The 21,383-nt window shown below is 49.3% G+C and overlaps 1 protein-coding gene across 1 annotated transcript; it reads left to right on the top strand.

Moving 5' to 3' along the window:
* The first annotated feature begins 3,534 nt into the window (after positions 1–3,534).
* LOC146865991 (uncharacterized) lies at positions 3,535–4,263 on the top strand. Its single transcript, XM_085640215.1, has one exon. The coding sequence runs from the start codon at positions 3,535–3,537 to the stop codon at positions 4,261–4,263; it is 729 nt and encodes a 242-aa protein (XP_085496341.1).
* Positions 4,264–21,383: the final 17,120 nt, after the last annotated feature.

The following is a 21,383-nucleotide window of genomic DNA, read 5'->3' as shown; positions in this document are numbered from 1 at the left end:
CAGGCTGTAGCTCAGAGTCTCGCCCCTGATTCCAGCCTTAAACGCGTTCCAGACTACCCTTGAACTGGCACTCCCCCTATTAATCTCCCAGAACCCCTTGATCCATTCCTTCATATGGGTAACATATTCGGAATCCTTCAACAAACCCTCTCAAAAGTCCACAACCACTCTTGCTTAACCTCTCCCCCAAGTTAATTGTCAAGACTAACGAGTTATGGTCCGAGAGTATCCGGGGATGTTTCTTGATTCTACACTTTAGGATTAGTGAATATGTAACAAAAATGTAATCCAATCTCACTACCACTTTATGGGGTGCAGAGAAAAATGTACTACCAGGGTCACTGGGTTGCAGGCGCGGCCATACATCTAAAAGTGCATTATTCTGAATCAAACTAGAAAGTGCCCTAAAAACCCTCATCTTTCTACCCCGTATCTATGTCCTACCTCCCCCTAAAGGCCACCCACACCATTAATATTGTAATCTCCACACATTATTACCGGGGTGGGCCAGGAAACTAACTCCACATCCAAAAACTCTAATAATTCAGGGTCATCTCCAGTCGAATCATAGGCCGAGCATATTGTTAATGTGTCACCATATATTGTGCATTCAACCATCACCCAGCGACCCCACTTATCCGCCAGTTTCCTCTGAAAGATTATATCACGCCATCGAGACAAAATGGCCACACCTCTTGTTTTAGTTCCTTGCTTGGTGTTAATGATAAGCTCAAACCCAAGCTGCTCCAGGACCCTACCTCTGTTACCCTCTATATGAGTTTCCTAAAGGCAAAGTATATCGATATGAAGTGTTTTCAACATTATTGCGGCTCTCTGCCTCTTGGCTTGATCATTTAGCCCACATATATTCAGTGAAGCTACACGCAAACTCATTATGTATTATTGATGTTTATCATTATCATTGTACCTTCCTTATTCATTTTTGGCCTTCCCATAAGCTTTCCTTGAGTACTCCTCCTCCTTCGGTTATTTAGCAGATCTACCCTCAAGTGCTGTACTGTGCTGTGCCGTGCCCACTGCCCACCCTCCCCAAACCTCCCTCCCTTCCCCTCCTGCCCCACCCCCCTACATCCCTCACAGGCAAATATGCGTGGCTGCCTAAACTCACATCTCCAGTTGCCACGCGTTCCCCCTCCCCAGCCCCCCAGCTAGCCTTTCAAAGTCCCCCATGTGATTGCATTATATTGCCAATATACCAAACAAAAGGAAAAATAAATGAAAAAAGAAGTCTAGGTTAGTATTAAAGAAAAATTGCTGTTCTAAGATTGCCTACGAGAGGACCTAGCCTGGCCAGAGCGCTATTTCTAGAGTTCTAGTTTCATTCTAAAACTTCTCCACGTCATACACTTCCAGCCTTCCCTTTAGCCTCTTTCACTTCCGATAAATATTCCTGTACTTTAATTTATGAAAAAAACATTCGCATTTTCCCGTTTAAAATAACTTTAAGTTGTGAGGGAAACAACCCTCTTGAAACGGAGCAATCAGCTGCCGGAGCCTCCACCTTCTTTCAACGGGGGCATGGCAAAAGTCTGGCCGAGTAAAAAATATATGTCCATCATAAGTTGTTTTTGTATCTGGCCTCGCCTTGTCCATAAGAGCCTGTCTAAGAAGAAAGTTGCAAACATAAATCAGGATGGCTCTGGGTCTCCCATCTCGCCCTGCGACACTGCCTCTTTTCTGAGTCATGGGAAAACGATGCGCCCTCTGAATTTCAGCATCCCGATTCCATTGGGCTAAGTCAGGAAATGCTCCTTTTAGCAAAGCCAATACAAAGGCCATAATGTTCTCTCCTTCACTATTTTCTGCAATGCCCAGCAGTCTCACATTGTTTCGTCGCTGACGATTTTCAAAGTCTTCAAGCTGCCACATCATGTCTTCTGATTGCTTCTCCTGTGACTCCTTGTAGCACTGTAGTTTCCCCATTTCCTCCTCAAGAGTTTCAGTTCTTTCCTCAACATGAACTACTCTTTCTGCCATATCAGAGTACAGCTTATTCATTCTCGGTAGAGACCCCTGCATCTTTTTAGTTGCCTGCTGTGCCCGGCGACTCTCAAGCCTAGCTTCCCCTTGCATCTGTTTCAGGGTGGCATACACAAGCTCTAAAGATGGTGCAGTTATACCGTCAGTAGTACTACAAGCGGGCCCCCCAGTACAGCTGCCCCCCCCTTCGTCCTGGTAAGTCTGACTTGTGGCTGAGTAGTCCCACGTCAACTTGTGAGCTGTCACCATATCCTTTGAACGGCTAGCTCTTTTGGACCTGCGCTTCTGTGCTAGAGATTTAGAACGCTGCGCCTTCTGAATTGTTGAGGACTAGCCAGAATCAAAATCAGATCATTCAGAGGAGTTACTTTCGCTTGTAAATGAAAGATCAGCATCTTCATTTAGTGAAAAAAAAATGTATCCCCCTCTGGAGACTCCAAGGGTAATTTAGACTGTACTGAACTTTGAGTCAACCCGGCTGTTTTTCCTTTTTTTTTTACACAGTCACATCTTCACCAATGGTGTGTGAACATAAGGTAACATTACCTTGTCCAAAGTCTGTACCTTCATTTACTGCACTGACTTGCAAAGCCAGAGATAGATCGCTCGTTTCAGGCAAACTTATTCCACAACCTTGTGCATTGCCTGATAGCTGTTCTGATGCACCTCGCTGTTCACAGAGTCCCGACAACCCAGGCCGGTCATCCGATTCCACAGTTTTAGTTTCAGTTTCAGCGATCTCATCCTCCCACTCCAGCACAGCTCTTAAAGCTTGTATTAGCAAAATTGGGGGACAACGAGAGTAGTGAGGATGAGCTGGGTGACACTGAACCGGACAGGGGCCAAGACCCAGAGCCGGTCACCAGACATGGATGTGGTAGAGCGCCCGCGCAGATCCAAGGTCCCTCCCAGGGCAGCTTTCCCTCCATTAGAGAAGAGGCCCAAGACACAGACAGGGAAAGGAAAAGGGAAGAGCCTCAAGGCCACTAGGCAGGACAAGAATAAGAACAAGGTACAGTCGAACCAGAGCAGCCGCCCCCCCAGCAAAAGACTCCCCTACCACCACCCCCACTCGAACCAGTGCAACCATGTCCAAAAAATGGGGAGCGGGATGAGGTGGGGACAATACTGGCAGAAATCAGGGGTGCATTGAAAGCCTTAGCGCCGGCACCTAGTCCGAAGTGTCCTGCGGTGTCAACAGAACCACTGGTAATTATACCTGCGCCCCAGAAGGAACAGGGGGGGGCGCTGCCGGTAGCGGTTACTGGCCAACCCACAGAACAGCCAGGGGGGAACACACATTCCACAGCTAGTATTTTGGCGTCCGTGGCTACATTACTGGCTCAGTTAGCTGCCCCGGCAGCGCCAAGCAAGACCGATAGCACACCAGTGGCTCCATGGGTACCACAGTCGGCCGCCGAGACTGCCCTCCAAGAAATTAATAAACAGGTGGCGATCTTAGGCAAAGCGCAGGGCAAAGCAGTGAGTGGAGTTTCCCCAGCGGTGGGTCAAGCGGCCCCCACCCAATCGGCGATGACAACAACAGAGACCGCAAAAGGTAAAGCGGTAGATAATACTGATAAAACTACAGAGAGCAGGTTAACAGCAATTGGGGGTCAGGATACAGTGTTATCCAAACGCAGTAAATTGGCGGCACACGTTTCACAAGACATGAGGGAGAAGATCTGGAAAGGGGAATTTATTGATATGTATTCATTGATTAGACCAAATAGACGGGAAGCTGAGCCCAAAGAGAAGGAGGGTAAAGAAGGATCCTTCAGAGATAGGAGACCTAGGGTAGAAGAGTCTATCACAAATTGGCAGTTCCGTTTTAATGTTTTTGCTTCAGTGATATTAGAAAAAAAGCCTGAGTTGGCTATCCCATTGATATGTTATGCTAACAAGATCCTGAAGGCTCATACAACATACGGGGGGACTGCATGGATGGACTATGATAGGGATTTCAGATGGGCAAAGGTTGAAGACCCCGACATTGAGTGGGATCAAACTGAAGTCAATGTATGGTTGGAAAGTATAAACAATAAGGCACCAATGAAGCAGCCCTTTCGGACTTCACAGGGAGGGGCAAACGAGAAAAACGGGACGTGTTGGGCCTTTAATATAAAAGTGTGTACATGGGCACCAGGAACATGTAAATTCAAACACGCGTGTGCATTCTGCGGCCATTCTTCTCACCCCGAATTTAAGTGTAACAAAAAATCTAAAGATAGGGGCAGGGAGCACAAGCCACCACAGCAATAGGTTACCCACCCCAGTGAAGATAGGGAAGCTGATTTTTTGGCTGAGTCAGTACCCCGACAGGAACGCAGCCAGAACAATTTTCCAAGGTCTTTCCACGGGTTTTTGCATTCCAGCTCAAGGGGTGCCCCCAGTAGCATATTGTAAAAACGTAGTGGCAGCACGCATGCATGCTTCAGTGGTGTCGCAGAAAGTCAATAAGGAAAGAGCACTGGGGCGGATGGCAGGCCCTTTCCCCGCCCCCCCCCCCCCCCCCGTTGCGAGATTATGTTTGTCCACCGCTGGGAGTGGTCCCCAAAAAGGAGCCCGGCCAGTTCAGGATGATTCATAATTTGTCAGCACCAAGGGGGGCATCAGTGAATGACGCCATGGATCCGTCACTGTGCTCAGTGACTTATTTGTCTTTTGATACAGCATTACAGAAGCTCCGTGATTTAGGGGCCAACGCCTTCCTGGCAAAAACGGACATTAAGTCAGCCTTCCCTGACGACTATCATTTGCTAGGTTTTCAGCTTGAGCACCAGTTTTACTATGATAAATGTATGCCAATGGGTTGCGCAGTGTCATGCAGGTACTTTGAGATGTTTAGCTCCATGCTTCAATGGCTCTTTACTGTTAGGACTGGTCGCAAGGACATTGTGCACTACTTGGATGACTTCATGGTGATGGGTCCCTCGTCATCGGACGAATGTGACCAGGCACTGGGGGAACTAGTGGAGATGTTGCGGGAATTGGGGGTGCCATTGGCCCCTGGTAAGACTGTAGGCCCTGCTAGGTGCATGTCCTTCCTTGGTATTGAGACAGACACAGTGTTGGGGGAATTCAGAATACTGCTAGACAAGGTTCACGCTTTTTCGAGAGCAATAAATGCAGCCCTGGCTGGTAAAAAAGTGACATTGCATCAGCTTCAAGTGCTAGTGGGGCAGCTGAATTTTGCATTACGTAACATCCCGATGGGGCGCCCCTTCTCAAGATCAATAGTGAGGGCAATGTCCGGTTTGACACAGAAGCACCATCATGTGCGACTACAGGCAGAGGTGAGGGAAGACCTAAAAGTTTGGCGCAGCTTCTTGAGTGAGTTCAACGGTAAAGTGGTGTGGCCAGCACCAATCATTTCCAGCAAGGAGCTAGGTTTACTCACCGACTCAGCTGGGAGTGTGGGTTTTGGAGCCGTGTTGGGGCCTCATTGGTGTAGAGAGGATTGGCCTGCATCATGGCATGAGAGCGGCCTAACCAAAAACATAGCCTTTTTAGAGCTTTTTCCTATTGTTGTGGCAGTAACGGTCTGGGCACAATTCTTTGAAAGCAAATCAGTAGTTTTTTGGTCCGATAATATGGCAGCGGTGGAGGCCATTAACAGACAGGGGGCGACATGTAGACACGTGCTAAGACTGTTGAAACACTTAGTGTTAGCATGCCTAAAATCAAATTTGCTGTTTAGGGCTGCGCATATACCAGGTGTTGAGAATCAGGCTGCTGACGCTTTATCTTGCTCCAAGTTACAGGATTTCCGGAGATTCCACCCATAGGCAGAAAAACCGATGACAGTGTTCCCGATATTTCTGTGGAGGATTGGTGCCCCGCCTTAGCGGGGCTGGTAGGGGCATCATTGAGCGAGCACACCCGCAGGACTTACCAGCAGCATTTCAAGACATATAGACTGTTTGTGCAGCGCGCAGGGCAGGGAGTCCTATTCAGTCCAGAAACCATATGCAGCTTCTTACAGGTCTTACGGAACCAGGGCAGGCCAGCTTCATACGCTAGAGCACACATTACGAAGGTGGGGTTCTTTGCAAAAGTGGCAGGCGAACACGACCCCGGGGCAACTTTTTTGGTCAGGAAAGCGCACGCTGGTTGGGCCAGACTCGAAGAGGTTAAAAAGGACCATAGGTGGCCACTGGATGTTAGCAGCTTGGGAAGGATAATAGGGAACTTGCGAGCAGTATGCTGCTCAGAGTATGAGAGCACTTTATTCGGGTCGCCTTCTCCTTAGCCTTTTATGGGGCTTTCCGCCTAGGGGAGTTAGTGGGGTCTTCCAAGTCTGACCAATCTGGAGGGTTACAATGGCGGGCCACGGTATTAGTGCAGGGAGCCCTAGTAGTGGTCCTGCGGAAGTCCAAAACAGATCCTTTAGGAAAGTGGTGCTCCATTCGGCTTAACCCGGCACCTGGGTCTCCAGTATGCCCGGTGACTAGGATGGTTGCATACTTAAAAATTCGCCCAGCAGGAAAGGGCCAGGCTCTTTTCTTACAAGGAAACTTGCAAGGAGATTGTCTATCACAGTACCAGTTCAGGGCTGTGTACAAGCAAGCCATGTCTAGGTTGGGAATGGAAACTGGGGGCTACTCCTCTCACTCTTTCAGGATCGGCGCAGCAACCCTTGCGGCAGGCGCAGGTTTACCAATAGAGACAGTGAAAAGGGTGGGGCGCTGGTCTTCAGCTTGCTTCCAACGCTACGTGCGTCCTGAATTATTATAGGTTGAAACATCATTGAACTGACCAGATAACGCTAACTTTTCTATTTCTCTCCGTCATTAGTATGCTACGAAAGGTGGTGTGGGTGTTGGGACACTCGTTTGTGCGGTGCACCATCTCCGCGGGGAGAATGGGGACACCGGCTGGGGAGGCAAGGGTGCCAGGTCACGAATTGGGGCAGGGGGCAGCGGCCCCTGATTATCCCCTTCAAGCCTCCTTGCAGCCTGGTAGTAGGGGGGTGGGCCCCAGGTAATGGCGGACAAGGTCCAGAGGTCTGGGGCCTACCTCTCAAGGACGCATGTGGGTCGCGCCTTGCGTGGTTTCTCTATCTGGGAGAGCCGAACCAGAGGGCCCCTCGGTGCTGGGACAAGTAATAGAAAATGTCTGATATGACTATGATTCGATTGTTGATATTAAAATTGCCAATATTAAATTTAAAAATTATGTGATATGTGTTATGAATATGCATCATTAATTGTCATGCTTATGAGCGTTATGTAATATTAAACATGGCCTTTTATACCCACACTTGGAAAGTATTAGAGTGTTTGTGGGTAACTTGGGAGCGGGGCGGGGATCAACATAGCGGGTCCGGGTCCTATGCAATACCAAGGCCGGTGTCCTTCAGCACCCTGGAAGTGATGTCACAACCACCAGCCCAACTGAAACTAACCAGCCTTCCCTGCAGCACAGGTCAAGCATATGAAGATGAGGGGCGGTTTCATCCACCACACTATGCTGACTACTGTGTGATGTTTCCCATTGTGGGGGCGAGCTTTCCCATTACCCCCAGGTCCCTCCGTCCTCGTCCCATTCCTTTACAAAGTGGAGATTACTATCTCCGCGACAGAAAAAAAGAACAGGAGCATGCTGGGATACCTAACCCACTCCCTCCCGCTGGGAGTACATAAACGGTACCAGCCCAGCATGCAGCCTGTTCTTTTTTTCTGTCTTCCGACAGAATAGGACGTGTCTGACTTACCTGTGATTTCTTCGATGGATGTCTCGTAGGGCTGCTGGGCTGTCCTCGACGTCCTCTTCCGCATCTCCTGGCCTGCCGGGCTTGCTGGGAGTCGCGTTGATTGGCGCCCGGCCCTTTGCGGCTGGGGCGCCGGATGTCCGGATTCCTTCCGGGTTACAGCACACGTCTTCCTACGGCTTGGCCTGGCTGGAAGACACGCTGCTATGGATGATATGGGAGTCCAGGGGCTGCGCCGGGCGGTGCTCCTGGTCTCCCTTGGTGTGCTGCTCGCCTCCTTTCCTACCAGTTGCCCCTGCTGTTCCTGATGTTGGTGCAGGGACGGTGCTTGATGGGGGTCGGTGTCTGACCGGTGGCTGCAGCTCTCTTCCTCGCCCGGCGCTGGTGTCTTGGAGGGCGCCTGGGCTGGGTCTTGGGGGCAGGGCGCTTTTGGTGTGCTCTTCCTGCCCCTGTGGTGAGTACCGCATAGCGGTTCCGATTTCTTCCATGCTTATTCCTCTGGCTCTGTGCTTTGCCTGCTGGGTCTGGCTGTGCACGGTGGGCTGCTTCGGCGGTCTTGGCTGGGGGTCTTGCTTGGCTGCTTCGGGGGTATTCTCGCCGTGCTTGCTGCCTGGCGATTTCTACTCTGCGGCCCGGCGTCCTCTGGTCTCACCGTCTGCTGGTTGATTCCTGTTGGGGTTTGTCCATGCTGGCTTGTGGCGCTCTCTGTTCCTGCTTGCTGGGTTGGGGGCGTTGCGTGGCTTTCTGCGCTGAGTCTCTGCCTTGCTTCCCGGTGCTGCGGGGGGGGGGTGCTTCCTCCTCCGGTTCTGGGTTCCCTGTCCTCCTTGTTTTCCGCTTGCTCAACGCTTGTTGCTGGATGGCGTCTGGGCGGAGGGGTTGGGGGACGGTCTCTGTTTTATGGTGTTGGCCTGTCCCCCTGGTGGGTGCCGCTTTTCTTTCTTCCATGTGCTGCGCTCTTCTGCTGTGCTGGCCTGCGGCCTTGGCTCCCTGTTTTCCGCTGCTGGGGGTGTGCCGGGGCGGGCGGATGCTGTGGCTGTCCCCCGTTCCCCTGTGCTCGCTTCTGCTCTCCTGGGCTTTTTCGTTTTTGGGTGAGGTTCGTCCTGGTTCGTTCCTCTGTCCTGTGGGCTTCCAGCCTTCCTGCCCTGCGTGCTTCTGTTTCCCCCTGTTTGGTGCTTGGTTGACTGTTCGCCTTGGTTGCCTGTTGCACGGATTCTTCCGCCTGCTGCCTGTCCGCCCTGTTGGTTCCTGCCTGTTTTTTTAGAGCCGGGTCTGGTGCGTGCCTGTCTGGGTGCCTGCCTGCGGCTCATGGTGCTGGGCGCTTCTTGCGTCCTTCCAGGGGTGTTGGTGTGGCCCGTGCTCGGGGTGCCTTGTTTTTTTCTGCCCCCCTGTGCCTGTCCGGTGCTCTGAGCTTCGACGTGTGGGGTTTCCTGGCCTGTGGCCTTCCCTCCCTGCTGGCGCCTGCTCCTGTCTTGGTGTTGCGGCTGGGTGTGCCGGTGCCCTTGCGTTCGCTCTCTCCTGCCCTCCGGCGTATCTTCCTGCCTGGGTTGGTGGGCTCCTTCCCCGGCAGGTTCCCTGTGGGTGTGCTTCGTGCTGGTTGTGGTCGGGGCGGTGGGCCTGTGGCCCCCGGTGTTCCCCCGTCTGAGGCTCCTCTACTTTTGCGCTTGGCCTCTGCTTGTGTTTGGCTGGGTTGCTTCTTGCGTCCTGCGTCTGGGTCCTTGATGCTTCCGGACTCCCTGTTTCTTGGGTTCTCGGAGGGGGAGGGCTGTTGTGCCTTCCCTCTGTTCCGGTGGGTCTTGGCCTTGGTTGGCTGTTGGCTCCGGGGCTTTCCTGGTGGGGCCTCTGGTGGGCTTTCTGGCTGGTGTTGCTGCTTGCCTCTTCCCTCTTGCCTTGTGCTGTGTTGTGGTGCGCTGGGTTGGCTGATGGGGTTTGGTTTCCTGTTGTGGTTTCCTTTCCCCTCGTGTCTCTTCTTTGTGGCTTGCGGTCGTTTGCCTCTCGCTGCCGCTCCTTTTGCCTCCTGTGGTGGCTAGGTGTTGTGGGTCTTCCTTGGCTTCTGCCTGGGTGGTTCCTTGTTTCTTGGGTGCACTGCTTCTGTGCCTCTCCCTATTTGTGGGTTCGGGTTGCCCTGTGCCCTTCTTTCATGCTTATGGGTGCCGCTCCCGATGTCCTCCTCGCCGTGCCTTCTCTTGGGCTTGGCCAGTGATTTTGTTGGTGGGGCTGCCGGTTGTGGTCTAGCCTCCCGTGGTGTGTGGGCCACGTTGCTGCGTCCCCGCTCCTCTTTTTCGGCCTTGTGCTGGTGGTTGGCTTTGCCTGGGTCCTGGGGCTCTGGTTTTCCCCTTGTGGGCCTTTTACTAGGGCTTGGGCGTTTCTCGCTCCCGTACGGCCTGCTTTCGGCCTGTGGTGTCTCTGGCCGTTGCTCTTGCTGGCTCTGCGTGCTTTGTTCTTCCCTTTTTGGGTGTGTGCCCGCTCCCCCCGGGGGTTGTGCGCCTTTGGTTTCTCTGGGCTCCTCTCCTTTGGTTTGGGGGTGCCGGGGGTGTTCTGGGGTGCTGGTGTGTTTCCTCCCTCCGGTCCTTGTTTTTGGGCCTTCCTTTGCGGGTTCCCTGCCTGGGTCCCTGCCTGGGTTCTTCCCTGGCCGCTCGTTCTCTGGTGCTTTTGGGCCTCTTTTTGGCCTCTTGCTGGCCGGTGGTTCTGGCCCTGTTGGTCTGGGTGCCGGGTTGGTCCTGTGTCCTTTCCTGAGCTGCTCCTTTGCGCCTGGCTGGTGAGCTGTGGCCTCTGTGTTGGTTGCCGGTTGTCAGGGCCATCAAACCACGAGTACTTAGGAAATCATCATTCAGGGTTAGGATATTACAAAATAATGTCCTAAAGAAGCGCAGTCCTCTCAGTTCACACAGAGATCAAATGATTCCCAAGATGGCTGCCGAGATTGGATCGCCAGAACAGCAGGTTAGCGCTCTAGCAGCGCTTGACAATCACGATGTTACAGGTGCGCAGCCGTTACAACGGCGCACTTCACCAAGTTACTGAGGAGATTAGGTCGTGCTTCAGTGACGCGTCGCGAAGTTAGTCAGGGAATTAATTCGTCGCGTTCTAAGCACTAGCAAGAGTCGAAGCTGAATCCTGAGAGAAGAAGTTATCGAGCAATAGAAGTTTCCAAGTAAGACTGTTCCATTTTTAGCACAATATTTGCTGTTGAAGAAAAGAAGTACTTTAGTTTTTGGTTCCAGTATATCATCTCGTGCTACAGAATATTAAGCTTGACATCCTAGAGAAACTCAGCTCCAGCCCGGGATAATATAGCGCTAGAATATAAGACTGAAGAAGCATATTAGGGCTGAGAGTTCAGAGTAGACAAGGAGTTTTCCCGGTAGAAGAAGAGTTTATAGATACATTGTTCAATAGACACACAGAGCTACAACGTCCTTATCAAAACAGAATCCAGTTGAAGAGTGCAACTAGGGTCAAGAGGGTAAGGAGCCCACCTCCCCTAGAAGAAGATTACAAGAGCTTAGAAAGGTAGTGGGGGGAAGTCAGAATTGCAGTAACATTGTTCCATATTTAGTTGCAGCAACAACTAAGAGATTGCAAGATAGAAAACATAAGAAAGAAGAGGAGCATTGGTCACAAAAGGATAGGGTAGGTACTCAGAGGGAAAATTCATAGTACATACATAAGACACCAGAGAAAAGAGGCACCAAGAGTATAACAATCCTTTTCTTTTTTAGAGAAGATAACACCTATCCTGTCCACCAGAAAATAGATGGGCGATCAACCGAAGAACCCAGAAGGTTGAAAAGTGGCTGTCTCTTCTCTGTCCAATTCCCCTTTCCCCCTCCAGAGTTCCTCGGTGTCATCGCATACTAAAGGCGTTGAGCACTGGGAAGGCTGGGAGTGGCATTGGGAACTTTCGACATTCTGCTCCCGAGCGTGAAGAACTTGGCATTCCTGACAGAGTGAAGTGCCCACGTAATTGTTCGCACCTGAGCAGAATGGCGGAAGGATTAGACCTAAAAAAGTTAGGAGATATCCTGGAAGGTATTCAGAGGGAGTTGGGTTTAGTGAGAGAAGAGAATAGGGAGTTGAAGAAAGAAACTACCGATTTAACATTTAAGATGAATAGTATAGCGTCTGGTCCTAGATTTTCCGCATTTTCTGAAGAGAGTTCCAGAGATGCACCAGACTCCCAACCAAAGGTCACCACACAAGTCATTCACTCCCTGTCCCCTGTAATACCTCTGGCGTCGCCAGAGCGTTTCAGTGGAGACCCCCAAAAGGCGCAGGTGTTTTTGACACAATGTACGTTACACTTTATGTGTCGTCCAGCACTTTTCCCCGATGCGCAGTCTCGTGTGGCCTTTATCCTGTCTTATTTGAGTGGAGACGCCGCGTCATGGTCTATGCCCTTGGTGACCAGCAATGCTCCGATCTTGTATGATATAGATGAATTTAAAAAAGAATTCCTCCGAATTTTCGACAGAAGAAGAGTCTCCCAGGCAACAGATAACGAATTATTGGAAATAAAACAAGGCAATCGAGATTTGGTGGCATATTTAGCTCAGTTCAACAAATTGGTGGTGGAGACAGATTGGCCGGAGAACAAGAGAGCAGCAGTGTTCTACCGTGGGTTGAGAGACGAATTAAAGGATGCCTTAGCACAAGTACCAAACAGGCCTGCAGAGATTTCAGCATTAATTGACCTAGTCTTAGAAATCGATTTTCGCCAAAGTGAGAGGAGAGGAGAGAGAAGACGAGATTATCGCCCCAGTGTGGCCAGATTCGATCGTGTGAGAACTGAAGGCAGTAAAGATAATGATTCAACTCGTGGGAGCGAACCAATGCAAATAGGAACCATCCGAGGTCCGCTCTCTAAAGAGGAGAAGGAAAAACGGAGGGCAAACAAGCAGTGTCTTTATTGCGGCGCTTCTGGACATTTTGTCCGGGATTGTCCTAAGAGGCCAAAACTGAAGACGTCGGAAAACGCCTTGCACCACCAGTAAGTGGAGTTGGACTGGTGGTTGCTAATTCAGAAACAGCTCCAACAAAACACACCTTGGCAAACACCTTACAGTCGGCTGCCCCACATATGGTAATGATGATGACGTTAAGGTTTCGAGGAAGAACTTTAAAGCAAGTAACGGTCATGATGGATTCGGGGGCGACAGGCAACTTCTGTGATTTAAAATTTGCTGAGAAGATTGGATTAAAAGCAATCATGAAGGAAAAAAGCGAGGCAGTCAGAGCGGTCGATGGAACTAATCTTTCGTCAGGGCCCATAGTGAGTCATACGGAACCAGTGGAATTGGAATCGGAGGAAGGTCATCGAGAAAGTTTACAATTTAATTTAATTGATGCTCCACAATTCCAATTGATTCTGGGGCTACCATGGCTCACAGAACACAACCCTACCATCGATTGGGCTGCGCGCACAGTAACTCTAAACTCTAAATACTGTCAAGAAAACTGTTATCACGACCCTCAACTTTATCAAGTAAAGACGCCGGCTTTTCATTTGAGTGAAAAAGAATCCGCACTCTGTGTGATAAACACCATTGAACTGCCTGAGGAATACATTGAATACGAGAAGGTTTTCAGTGAAGCAGAGGCTGAGAAGCTACCCCCACATAGGGGCTACGATTGTAAAATTGAACTAGAGCCAGGAAGCAATCTCCCTTGCAGCAGAATTTATGCTTTGACTGAGCGGGAAGATGAACACTTGAAGAAATATTTACAGAAGTACTTAGAAAATGGATTTGTCAGACCATCACAATCTCCAGTCTCTTCTCCACTTTTTTTTATCCCGAAGAAGAATGGAGAATTGAGAACGTGTATAGACTACAGGGCAATAAATCGGATAACTGTTAAGAATCGTTATCCATTGCCATTAATCTCTGTGCTGTTGGACCAGGTAAAGGAAGCTAAGATCTACACCAAACTAGACTTACAAGGGGCGTATCATTTGGTCCGAATACGTGAAGGAGATGAATGGAAAACAGCATTCAGAACCAAGCACGGGCTATTTGAATATCAAGTAATGCCCTATGGTTTGTGTAACGCCCCAGCTGCCTTCCAGCATTTCATTAATGATGTACTAAAAGAATTCATTGATCGAAACGCCATCGTGTACATTGATGACATTCTCATCTACTCGAACACAGTAGAAGAACACACAGAGCACGTGAAGAAGATCTTGCAGAAACTACAGGAAAACAGTTTGTTTGTCAAATTGGAGAAATGCGCCTTCAGTGTTTACTCGGTGGAGTTTTTGGGGTTTGTGCTAGCACCTAGCGGAGTGACCATGGATGAGAACAAGATTAAGGCAGTGTTGGAATGGGAGTCTCCTAAAAATGTAAAGGATGTGCAGAGCTTCATTGGATTTGCGAATTTTTATAGGAGATTCATTCCAAACTTTTCTCAGAAATTGATTCCAATGACTAGATTACTCAAGAAGGGAGTTGATTTTGAATGGACCTTGGAAGCAGATGAAGCATTTAATCAGCTAAAAGAAGACTTCACCACAGCACCAATATTACTTCATCCAGATCCATCAGAGCCATTTTTTGTGGAAACTGATGCCTCCAATTGGGCATTGGGAGGTGTGTTGTCGTAAAGACACAAAAGCACAGGACAACTGCATCCAGTAGCCTATCGTTCCAGGAAATTAACAGCAGCGGAAGCCAACTACACCATTACCGAGAAAGAGCTGTTAGCTATTAAGGATGCGTTCAAGGAATGGAGGCATTACCTGATGGGGGCAAGGCATGTTGTGACCGTATATACTGACCATCGAAACCTAAAGTTTCTGAAGTCAGCCAGAACTTTAACCCCCAGACAATTACGCTGGTCCTTATACTTTGCAGATTATGATTTTGTCATTACCTATCGTCCTGGTTCACAAAATGGTAAGGCCGATGCCTTGTCCCGAAGAGGAACAGGAGAGTTTTCAGAAGAAGTCAAGGTACAGACCATCCTACCAGCAGAAAAGATAATTGGGGCTGTTTTGAGTGAGTCACCAAAAGAACAAGATCCGGTATCAATGACTATGGTAGAAATGGAGAGTTGGGTCGCAGAAGATCCAGAGCGGGAGATACGAGGAGGTTTACCATATCATCAAGGAGCTCTTTACCTGCCAACCCGTGAAATGCAGCAGAAAGCTTTGAAAGAAAGTCATGATGACATATTGGCTGGGCATAAGGGCATTGCAAAAACTGAAGACTTGGTGAGACGGCGCTTCTGGTGGCCCAGCGTCACCAAAGATGTGAGACAGTATGTAACCACTTGTGAGACTTGCGCTAGGGGAAAGTCGGAGCGGCTTGCGCCTAAGGGGTTACTTCACCCATTGCCAACCCCCCCTCACCCGTGGCACACAATAACTTTGGATCTCATAGTTGATTTACCATCTAGTAAGGGGTATGACACAATTTTGGTGTGTGTAGACGCATTTACTAAGATGGCTCACTTCATACCTCTAAAAGGGGTTCCCACATCAGCAACCTTGGCACAGGCTTTTAGTCAGAACATAGTTCGGGCCCATGGTATCCCTAAGGTTTTGATATCAGACAGAGGTTCCCAATTTTTATCCCACTTCTGCAGAGCCTTTACACAAAAGTTGGGTATTGATACTAGGTATACCACCAGCTACCACCCAGAAACCGATGGCCAAACCGAGCGAACCAATCAGGAACTAGAGCAGTACCTAAGGTTGTGTTTGTTAGACCAAGAAGGTGATTGGCCGGATTACTTGTGGGCAGCAGAGTTTGCTCATAACAATGCAAAAAATATGTCCACCGGTTACTCTCCTTTCTATCTGAACACGGGTAGGCATCCCCATCAATCTCTAAGCTTTCAAGATGTAGACGTTCCCGCGGTAACTGATTTGGTAGAACATCTAACACGAGTACATAAATCAGCCACAGACAATTTAACCAAAGCAAAGGCCAGTTATAAATTCTATGCAGATAGGAAAAGACGAAGGGAACCAGATTTACAGGCAGGGGATAAGGTTTGGTTAAACACGAAGAACCTTAGACTCAAGGGAGTAAGGAAATTTCAGCCTAGATTTGTAGGCCCTTATTTGATTGAGAAGAAGCTAAGTTCGGTTAATTATCAGCTTCAATTGCCTAAAGGCTTACGGGTTCACCCCGTATTTCATGTCTCTCTATTAAAAAAGGTTTCAGATGCCTTAAGAGTAAAAAGACCCCCGAAACCCATCCAAACCGAGCAGGGAGAAGAATTTGAGGTACATCAGGTATTAGATGCTAAGGTACGAAAGGGTCAATTGTATTATTTGTTGGATTGGAAGAACTGTGGTCCTGAGGAAAGATCCTGGGAGCCATCCTCTAATGTTCATGCACCTCATTTGATTAAGGAGTTTCATAGAAGATTTCCAAATAAACCCAAGCTGGGAGGAAGCTCTTTGAGAGGGGGTACTGTCAGGGCCATCAAACCACGAGTACTTAGGAAATCATCATTCAGGGTTAGGATATTACGAAATAATGTCCTAAAGAAGCGCAGTCCTCTCAGTTCACACAGAGATCAAATGATTCCCAAGATGGCTGCCGAGATTGGATCGCCAGAACAGCAGGTTAGCGCTCTAGCAGCGCTTGACAATCACGATGTTACAGGTGCGCAGCCGTTACAACGGCGCACTTCACCAAGTTACTGAGGAGATTAGGTCGTGCTTCAGTGACGCGTCGCGAAGTTAGTCAGGGAATTAATTCGTCGCGTTCTAAGCACTAGCAAGAGTCGAAGCTGAATCCTGAGAGAAGAAGTTATCGAGCAATAGAAGTTTCCAAGTAAGACTGTTCCATTTTTAGCACAATATTTGCTGTTGAAGAAAAGAAGTACTTTAGTTTTTGGTTCCAGTATATCATCTCGTGCTACAGAATATTAAGCTTGACATCCTAGAGAAACTCAGCTCCAGCCCGGGATAATATAGCGCTAGAATATAAGACTGAAGAAGCATATTAGGGCTGAGAGTTCAGAGTAGACAAGGAGTTTTCCCGGTAGAAGAAGAGTTTATAGATACATTGTTCAATAGACACACAGAGCTACAACGTCCTTATCAAAACAGAATCCAGTTGAAGAGTGCAACTAGGGTCAAGAGGGTAAGGAGCCCACCTCCCCTAGAAGAAGATTACAAGAGCTTAGAAAGGTAGTGGGGGGAAGTCAGAATTGCAGTAACATTGTTCCATATTTAGTTGCAGCAACAACTAAGAGATTGCAAGATAGAAAACATAAGAAAGAAGAGGAGCATTGGTCACAAAAGGATAGGGTAGGTACTCAGAGGGAAAATTCATAGTACATACATAAGACACCAGAGAAAAGAGGCACCAAGAGTATAACAATCCTTTTCTTTTTTAGAGAAGATAACACCTATCCTGTCCACCAGAAAATAGATGGGCGATCAACCGAAGAACCCAGAAGGTTGAAAAGTGGCTGTCTCTTCTCTGTCCAATTCCCCTTTCCCCCTCCAGAGTTCCTCGGTGTCATCGCATACTAAAGGCGTTGAGCACTGGGAAGGCTGGGAGTGGCATTGGGAACTTTCGACATTCTGCTCCCGAGCGTGAAGAACTTGGCATTCCTGACACCGGTTGTGGCTTGTCGGTCTCCCTCTCTGTTACCCGGCTGCTTCTCCTCTCTTGGTGGCTTGGCTTGCTTTGGTGCCGGTCCCTGGTCCCTTCTTGGTTGGGGTTTTTGGGTTTGGGTCAGTTGACCCTTTGCCTCTCCTTTCGGGTTCTGCTGCTCCGTTTTGGGGCCTCCGGGCTGGCTGGCTTGTCCGTTGTCCGGTTGGCTTCTTGGGTCTTCTGGGCTGCCTGCGTTGTTGGGCTGTTGGCCTCCTTGTTGGTCGTTCCTGTTTCGCCCTTTTTGGGGTTCGCCTTGGGTGGTTCCTTGGTGTCCTCCTGACCTGTGGGTCGGCTCTTGGTTGGTGGAGGTTCCTCCTTCCCGGTTCTGGGGTTTGTTTCCCCGATTCTGTGTTCGGCCCTTGGTTGTTCTCTCCTGGCTGTTCGCTGGCCGTGTGTGGAGTCTGCTTTGGGTGGCGCTTGTTGCTCTCCCTGGCCTTGCTTGGGTGGGTTCCTGGGTTCGTGTCCCTGTGTCTCCTGCTTTTGGTTGCCTCGGTCCTGGCCTTTGACTGGTTCCTGTGACCGGGTTTTTTTCTCCCGGTGTGGCGGCCTTGGCTGCGGCCTTCCGGTGTCTCTGCTGGGGTTGACGGCTTGTCTTCCTGCCTTTTGGCCTGGGCCTTCTGTGGGTTTTCTGTGCCTCCGGTTCCTTTTTGCCGCGGTTGTCGGCTGTTGGTCGGTGGGTTGGGGGGGGGGCCTTGTCTGGTTGCCTTGGCCCCTTTCTTCCTGGTTCTTGCTCTATGTCGGTGCCTGTTTTCTTGTCTGGTTCTTTCCTCTTCGGTCTTTGAGGCTCTGCGGGTGTCTTCCCCTGGTGTGTTGGGGTTGGTCCTGTGGTTGGTCGCGCTCGGTGTTTTTCTGAGTTTGACGTGCCTCTTCGTTCTCCTCTTCCTTCCCCTCGCCTCTTGGTGTGGTGTTTGTGGATTGGTCCGGCTGTGGGTCGCCTTCTTCTCTGTTCTGGGGGGTTCGCTCTCTGGCTTGCCCTGCTATGTTCCTTCCTGGGTCTTTGGCATGTCTACCTGTGCGTCCTGCTCTCGGGCGCTCTGCATTGGGCCTGGATGTGCTGTTTTGTCCCTTTTGATGCGGCTGCTTGGTGCTGCCTGGGGCTGTGGGCTTCTCCCTTGGTGGTTTTTCTACCGGGTTGTTTGTCCTTCCTGGCTGGGTTGCTCCTTTGGGGCGCTTCCGCTTCTCCGGGGTTCCCTTTCCCTGGTGGTTCGGGGGGGTGGTTTCTCTTTCTGCCCCTCTGGGGGTTCCCTTGGGTCTTGCTTCTGAGTGCAGGGCCTCCTTTGGGCTTTCCTGGGGGGTCTTGTGTTCGTTTGCGGTCCTTTCTTGCTAGTCCCCTGCTTCTTTTGGGTCTGGGTTCTTTTCGGCTTGGTTGGAGGCATGGCTGGTTGTGTTCTCCTGCCTGCTTTTCTTGTGGGCTCCCTATTGCTTCTGTTGGGGGCCGTTTTTCTCGGTCTGGTGCCCCTGGCTTTGGTGGGGTTCCGGTAGGCCGGGTTCTCTGCTTTGGTATTCTCCACTTTGTAAAGGAATGGGACGAGGACGGAGGGACCTGGGGGTAATGTCCTATTACTTACCGTAATCTTCATTACTCCTGGTCCCGTAGTCCTCGTCCCATTCCTTACTTCCCTCCCTCTCTCCCTGGCGGCCGGCCTTCCGGTTGTTGGCTTGGTATTTTCAGGCTGCATGCTGGGCTGGTACTGTTTATGTACTCCCAGCGGGAGGGAGTGGGTTAGGTATCCCAGCATGCTCCTGTTCTTTTTTTCTGTCGCGGAGATAGTAATCTCCACTTTGTTAAGGAATGGGACGAGGACTACGGGACCAGGAGTAATGAAGATTACCGGTAAGTAATAGGACATTCACAATCACGTATTTTAAGACTTTTGCAGAATCTCATGTTTTTAGAACCAAACATTTGCAATTCTGATTAGTCACAATACCACTAGATATTCATAGATCTGATATTGAACAAAAACCAATGCGAACTAGCACTTTCAAAGCCAATAGGTCAGCTTTAAGTGCATGTGCTCATGGTGTAATATGGTTGGATGAAAACACATATAAAAGCATCCAAATGCTTGTTACGCACCCCTGTTCGAGCCGACCCACCTTTTTTCATCCCACTTAAAGGGCTGCGGTAAACCAAGATGAGCATCGCGGAAGCAAAAACAAAACAGTAATTTATCGATTGCACTTGGAAGCTGGAGGGAGACCGAAGCAAACAAACACATTCCCAATAATAATAAACAACAACTTGTTTCTACATAGTGCTCCATACCGCACGCGTGCCGTTTCTAAGCGCTGTGAATAACATCTGTTAATATTACCCAATTTATGGCACTTAAGCCTGCATGAAAATTAATTCTTATTGGGGAGAAGAATGTGCACATCCGCGACGATAGAGTAAAAAAAAAAGGACAACAAATTACGCGCCTTCTCCTACAGGAGAAGTGGCCCCGCTCACAGGGAGCTGAGAAAAAGCCATTACGGTTCACACGGATTGTAACTGCTCTGTAGTATCCTGGCGAGGAGGTTAATCAGCAACCGTGTCGCCCGCAATCCATTACAGTTGACTGTGAGAAAATTCCCCGCTCTCATTTGCACCTCGTCTGCCTCAATAAACTTCTCAAAACAGTTGGGCGTCAAACTCGATAGGGAGAACAAGCATGAGGCGCACTGCTTGGAGGACCCTTGCTCAAAGAGCGCCATTCTGTTTAAACAGCAACCATTTCCTTAATGTTGTCCAGGCTACTCGCCCCCTCTCCAAATACTGCAGGAAGTCAAACACATCTGCCGACAGACATTTGGGGCCTACTGTCTGTCGCCTAGAAGGTAACAACCTTTGCAACCTCCGGCCACATTAAGCAATACTGAGCGTTCTGTTGCACGATTTGAGCTTTGAACATAAACAGCAACATTAAATATTTTGCGTGCACGATTGAACATAAACAGCAATAGTGAACATTCTGTGTGCACTATTTGAATTTAAACAGCAATGGTGAACATTCTCTGTGCATGTTTTGAACATATACATAGCACAATCTTCACAAGTAAATAATGTTGTTTCTTTCTATCTTCTTGTATACCAAAACTGTATGTTGTATCAAAAATATTCTCTACATTGCTTAAATTCAGCATGAAAAACTTACCATTAATTACAAATTTTGCTAGTTGCCTCTCTTTATTTCTTCTTTCTTTCAAACGTCCCCCTACTACCCAGCCATCGTCTGCATGCCTCCCCTCTCTGAGCACAACCTAGTCTGACACGCATGTTTGCCTTTTTCCCACCCTGGGACGACTGCATGGAATGGTTTGTTTGAGAGCACAATACTAGTCCAGCTAACTAACAGTAACCAATAACACTGGACTTACTTCAAACCTTGAGCAAGTATTGCCTGCCATAAAGCATTTCAATGCCTTGTCAGGGGTAGGAAGCGCTATATAAATGCAATTACAAGAAACAGCAATAGTGAACATTCTGTGTGCACGATTTTAATATAAACGACCACATTGAACAGGAGGAAAATGTCGCCCTTATTGAAAGGTTAATATCCATTAAGACAATGGTGCCATTACATCCAAATTATGTCATATACCATTTATCAGTGCTTAATTTGAGCCTTTTGTTGCCAGTGGGGGACACTGCACCCAGTTTTGGAAACCAGCACTTATTTTTCCTCATCAGACATTTTCCGAGAGCAAGGGAGGGAAAAACACACAAGCAGGAAAGGAGGAAGACAGATAAACTGTCTCCGTTGGTTGACACGCAGCCATAGATCACATGAGTCAATGTTAAGTATGAAAAACAGCACTTTAAGAGGAAGGCGGGGCTAGCATCGGCCCCGCCGCCATTATGGTGGTCGGCCGTGCCCCCACCGGAACTGTGCCCCCCAATCCTGGTCTCTCTCTGGCGGTCATGCCCCGGAAGTGATTGAATCACTTCCGGGTCACGTGAGGCTCCCCCGCGCCCCGGAAGTGATCTGATCACTTCCGGGGGCGTGGGCGACCCTCGGGTCCTTAAAACCGGGGGGAGCTCAGGAATCGTTCTCTTTTTCTCCCCC

The sequence above is a fragment of the Triturus cristatus genome, chromosome 2_1 (assembly GCF_964204655.1).
Source record: "Triturus cristatus chromosome 2_1, aTriCri1.1, whole genome shotgun sequence".
Classification (NCBI taxonomy): Eukaryota; Metazoa; Chordata; class Amphibia; order Caudata; family Salamandridae; genus Triturus; species Triturus cristatus.
The sequence above is the reverse complement of the archived record's forward strand: the minus strand, read 5'-3'. Positions and strand labels throughout refer to the sequence as shown.

What these genes read in the sequence shown, in the direction of transcription:
- LOC146865991 (XM_085640215.1), top strand. Translation starts at nt 3,535, where the DNA reads ATGACAACAACAGAGACCGCAAAAGGTAAAGCGGTAGATAATACTGAT.